Here is a 3,565-nt window from a genome sequence, read left to right as displayed (position 1 = left end):
CCCCCCCCCCCTTCCCGCTCTCGCCCTGCCCACATCCCACCCGAAAAAAATATACATATACCACTCCTACCACCTTCTCCTGCCCATGCAGCCTGTCCTCCCGACACGCTGGCTACCGGCATGTGAATGGGCAAATACGGGCGTGTATTCTCCCCGGAGCTCGATCCGCAGGAGAAAGGAAGGGCAAGAAGGAAGGCACGAGGGCGAGAGGAAGTGGAGAGAAACTCACATGACGCGCGCCTGCGCATGGGTCTCACTGGGCCGCGGCTTGGGCACGCATCTCGCGGCGCCGGCGCCGCGCCTCGGTGATGCCCTGGTCACTGAGGAAGTAATACAGCAGCGGTAGCTGGCCTTGGTTCCACTTGTCGACGAAGACTCGGAATAGGGCCTGCGAGTGGCCGGCCGGCAGGTCATAAAAGTAGATGCCGCCCAGCTGGCCATCTGGGTTGTGCGGGTCTCGAGTGTCGGTGTGCCGGGCAAAAGGCTTGAGCGACTCGAGCCCAGCCAGTCGGGCATCCCGCTCGGGGTGACAATCGCGCATCATCCAGACCGGCAGCAGGGTTCGGCTCAAGGCATTGTAGTCCCGCTCCGGGTCCAGCTTTACCCGGCTGTCAAGGGTGGTTGCATTGATGTGGCCCTCGGCCATGTCCTGGTCTTTGAGAGGGGGGCAGAGGGGGGCAGAGGGGGGCAGAGGGGGGCAGAGGGGGGCGAGAGGGAGTAAGAGGGATGGAGGGAGAGCGCGCGCGCGCGCGTGTGTGTGTGTGTGTGTGCGAGAACCGACGCAAGAGGGGGAGCAACAGGAAGCGAGGCAACTCAGGACACAGGGCTCATGTACTTTCGACAAAACGAACAGCGAGATCGACCGGGTCGGTGGCCGGGAGCCGATCCGAGCCAGATGACGATCGCCGGCGGCGCGAGCGACTGCTGCTGCGCCGACGCCGGCGCCGGTCGCGTCGCCTCGAAGACCGGGATCGAGATCGCGACCGAGACCTGTCGCCCGAGCGAGATCTCGATCGGGAGGAGGAGCAAGAGTCCAGGTCGCTGTCGGGGCTGGGACTACGCCTGGAGCGCCGGCGGGAGCGCCGGCCTTCGCCACGGTCGGGAGACCGGACATCACGACGGCCGGAGGGCCGAGCGTCCTCGCGACTGGAGGGCTCGCGCTGTGATGACATCAGGGCTCGGATGAATGCGTATCTGTTCGTCTGGGGGGAGGTGTCTGTTGTGTGGAGATACGACCGAGAGTCGGGAGGGGGGAGAGAGAGAGAGAGAGAGAGGTGGGAGATGGAGATGCGAGCGTGAATGCGAGTGCAAGTGCGGCAGCAGGCACGAGCAGGGCGAAGGAGCGCCAAGAGCCGAGGAGTCTTAGTGGAACAGGAAAAGATGGGGCCCAAGAGGGAGGAAGTGGCCGGGAGGGGATGGGCGGCTTTCCGGCGGGCTTTCGGCGGGGGTGCCGGATCGGCCGGCCAAAAGTAGATGGACCGCAAGTGCAGAAGCAAACGACTGGTCACGCCGGGGTCACGCCTGGCACCACAGGATCACGTCGCCGATAGCCGCCATTTTCGCCATCCCCATTGTTTTGGAATTTACAGGCCCTGTGCGTGTCGGTAGGCCGCTCGGTTGGGGCCTCGACATGAGCTCGCGAGCCACACGCACTCGCATACACATATACAGGCACACCCGCATAGATACATACACACATCCATGCACATGCACATGCACATGCACACGCACCCCCCTCCCCCTCTCCATTCCCCCTCCTTTCTTCCCTCTGCCCCGTCCTCAGTCCCACACTCACCATGTCGTTCGGTGATCTCGAACGCGGGGACAGCCCCGGCGGCTGGAACTGTACGCTTGCCTGTCTCGTCTCGCCTCGCCCTGCCCCGCCTCGCACCAATCGCCCCCGTTTTCCCCTCTGCCCACGACTCACCTCGCGCATTTGGTGCCCTCTCCAGCCAACCTGGATTCGCAGTACCTGCGGCTGGTCGATCGCGTGGCCAAGGCCATCAGCGACATGGGATCCAGCATTTCCAGCATCCAGCATCAGGCCCAGTCCATAGGCTCCCAGCATGATACCCAGGAGTTCCGCAACAACCTGTATGTCCCCCTTCTCCGCCTTTCCTCTTGCAGATCGCACGGCGCGCCCGGCACTCTCGCCCCTCCCGTCCTCTCGAAAAAAAGTGCCACCGCCTTCTGACCCGGCTTCTCGCCTCCTCAGGAACAACCTCGTGGCCAAGACCACCACCCAGACGGCCAACACCAAGAAGCTCCTGCAGGAGCTCAGTGCTGTCCCCTCTACCTCGCTCAGCCCGGATGAGTCGGTGCGCAGATATGCCCCCCACACCCGGCTATTCGCCGGCTTTCCTCCTGTCCGGCGCCTCTGCCACCGACTTACTCTTCCCCTCTTCTCCTCTGTCTCTCTTTCTCCCTCCTCCCTTTCTTTCTCCGCCTCCCCCTCTCTCCGTCTCGGCTCTCCCCTTCACAGCGTCAGCGCACCCTTCAATTCCAGAAGCTGCACGATGCGTTCCAGGCATCGGTCCGCCGACTGAACGAGACTCAAACCATGGTGGCCACGCGCATGCGCGAGCAGGTGAAGATCGTGCGCACCACCCACGCCATGGGCGGCCCCTCGACCGACGAGTTCACCGAGTCCAGTGCCCTGATGTCTCAGCAGCAGTTGGAGTGCGTCACACCCGACAGGGGGGGGGGGGGGGGGAAGACAGGCAGCGGCCCCCCCGGTTGCCCCGCCCCTCCGCCACCTTTCCGCCATCATGGCTCGCCGCCCTCCAACAAACGGCTCTAACCCGATTGCTTGATGTCCCGCTCCTCCCAGGCAGGCTGCCGTTCTGGACAACGATATCACCCACCATGAGGAGAGCATTCGCGAGCGCCAGACCGCAATCGAAGACATTGAGGCCAACATCCGCGCTGTCAATGACATCTTCCGCGACCTCAACCAGCTGGTCCAGGACCAGGGCGAGACCATCGGTGCGTGCCTGTGCCTCCTCGCGCCTCTCTTGGTGCCCCCGCCCCTGTTGCCCGCCTCTGACCGCTGTTCCCCCTCCCCCCCCCCTCCCCCGCGTCCTTCCTCTGTTCCTGTGTCCACTTGCCCCTGTCGAACTCGATGGTATTAGACACCATCGAGACCAACATCGTCCGTGTGGAGGAGAACGCTAGCGCCGGCCGCGTGGAGATCAGCCAGGCCAATTCTTACCAGGTGCGCTTCTGGCGTCCTGCTTTTGCCCAGCGCCATCCCCCTCCCCTCCCCCCCCCCGCCCCCCCGAGGCCCTTGCCTTTCTCACCCTCCTCTCGACCCTCCTCTCGACCCTCCTCTCGACCCTCTTCTGCGCATGCGCACTCAATGATAGAAATCGTCCCGGAATAAGCTTTGCATCATTCTCGGCATCTTTGTCATTGTTCTTGTCGTTCTCGTTCTGGTCGCTGTCTTCACTTGAGTGTGCCGTGATGCGCTCCTTCCTCCCTGTGAGGGGGGCGGGGAGCGGGTGCCCCCTTTTTCTTACACACGAGCTCTCGCATACGCGACCGCACTCGGCCGCGTCCTCCCCCC

The 3,565-nt window shown here is 63.8% G+C and overlaps 2 protein-coding genes across 2 annotated transcripts; one reads left to right on the top strand and one right to left on the bottom strand.

The window, feature by feature from the left end:
* Window positions 1–127: 127 nt before the first annotated feature.
* Window positions 128–1,245, bottom strand: H696_06300 (hypothetical protein). The gene is made up of 2 exons (XM_009500043.1): window positions 836–1,245; window positions 128–654 (listed from the first exon to the last, which is right to left on the bottom strand). The coding sequence occupies exons 1-2, from the start codon at window positions 1,170–1,172 to the stop codon at window positions 254–256; spliced, it is 738 nt and encodes a 245-aa protein (XP_009498318.1). The 5' UTR covers window positions 1,173–1,245; the 3' UTR covers window positions 128–253.
* Window positions 1,246–1,730: 485 nt separating this feature from the next.
* On the top strand, window positions 1,731–3,565 carry H696_06299 (hypothetical protein). Its single transcript, XM_009500042.1, has 7 exons — window positions 1,731–1,845; window positions 1,953–2,094; window positions 2,216–2,318; window positions 2,483–2,679; window positions 2,831–2,985; window positions 3,132–3,214; window positions 3,366–3,565. Exons 1-7 carry the CDS (start codon window positions 1,797–1,799, stop codon window positions 3,450–3,452), a joined length of 816 nt encoding a protein of 271 aa, XP_009498317.1. The 5' UTR covers window positions 1,731–1,796; the 3' UTR covers window positions 3,453–3,565.

Source organism: Fonticula alba (assembly GCF_000388065.1).
Source record: "Fonticula alba strain ATCC 38817 unplaced genomic scaffold supercont2.64, whole genome shotgun sequence".
Taxonomy (NCBI): Eukaryota; order Rotosphaerida; family Fonticulaceae; genus Fonticula; species Fonticula alba.
Note: the sequence above shows the minus strand (reverse complement) of the source record. Positions and strands in the feature narration are given on the sequence as shown.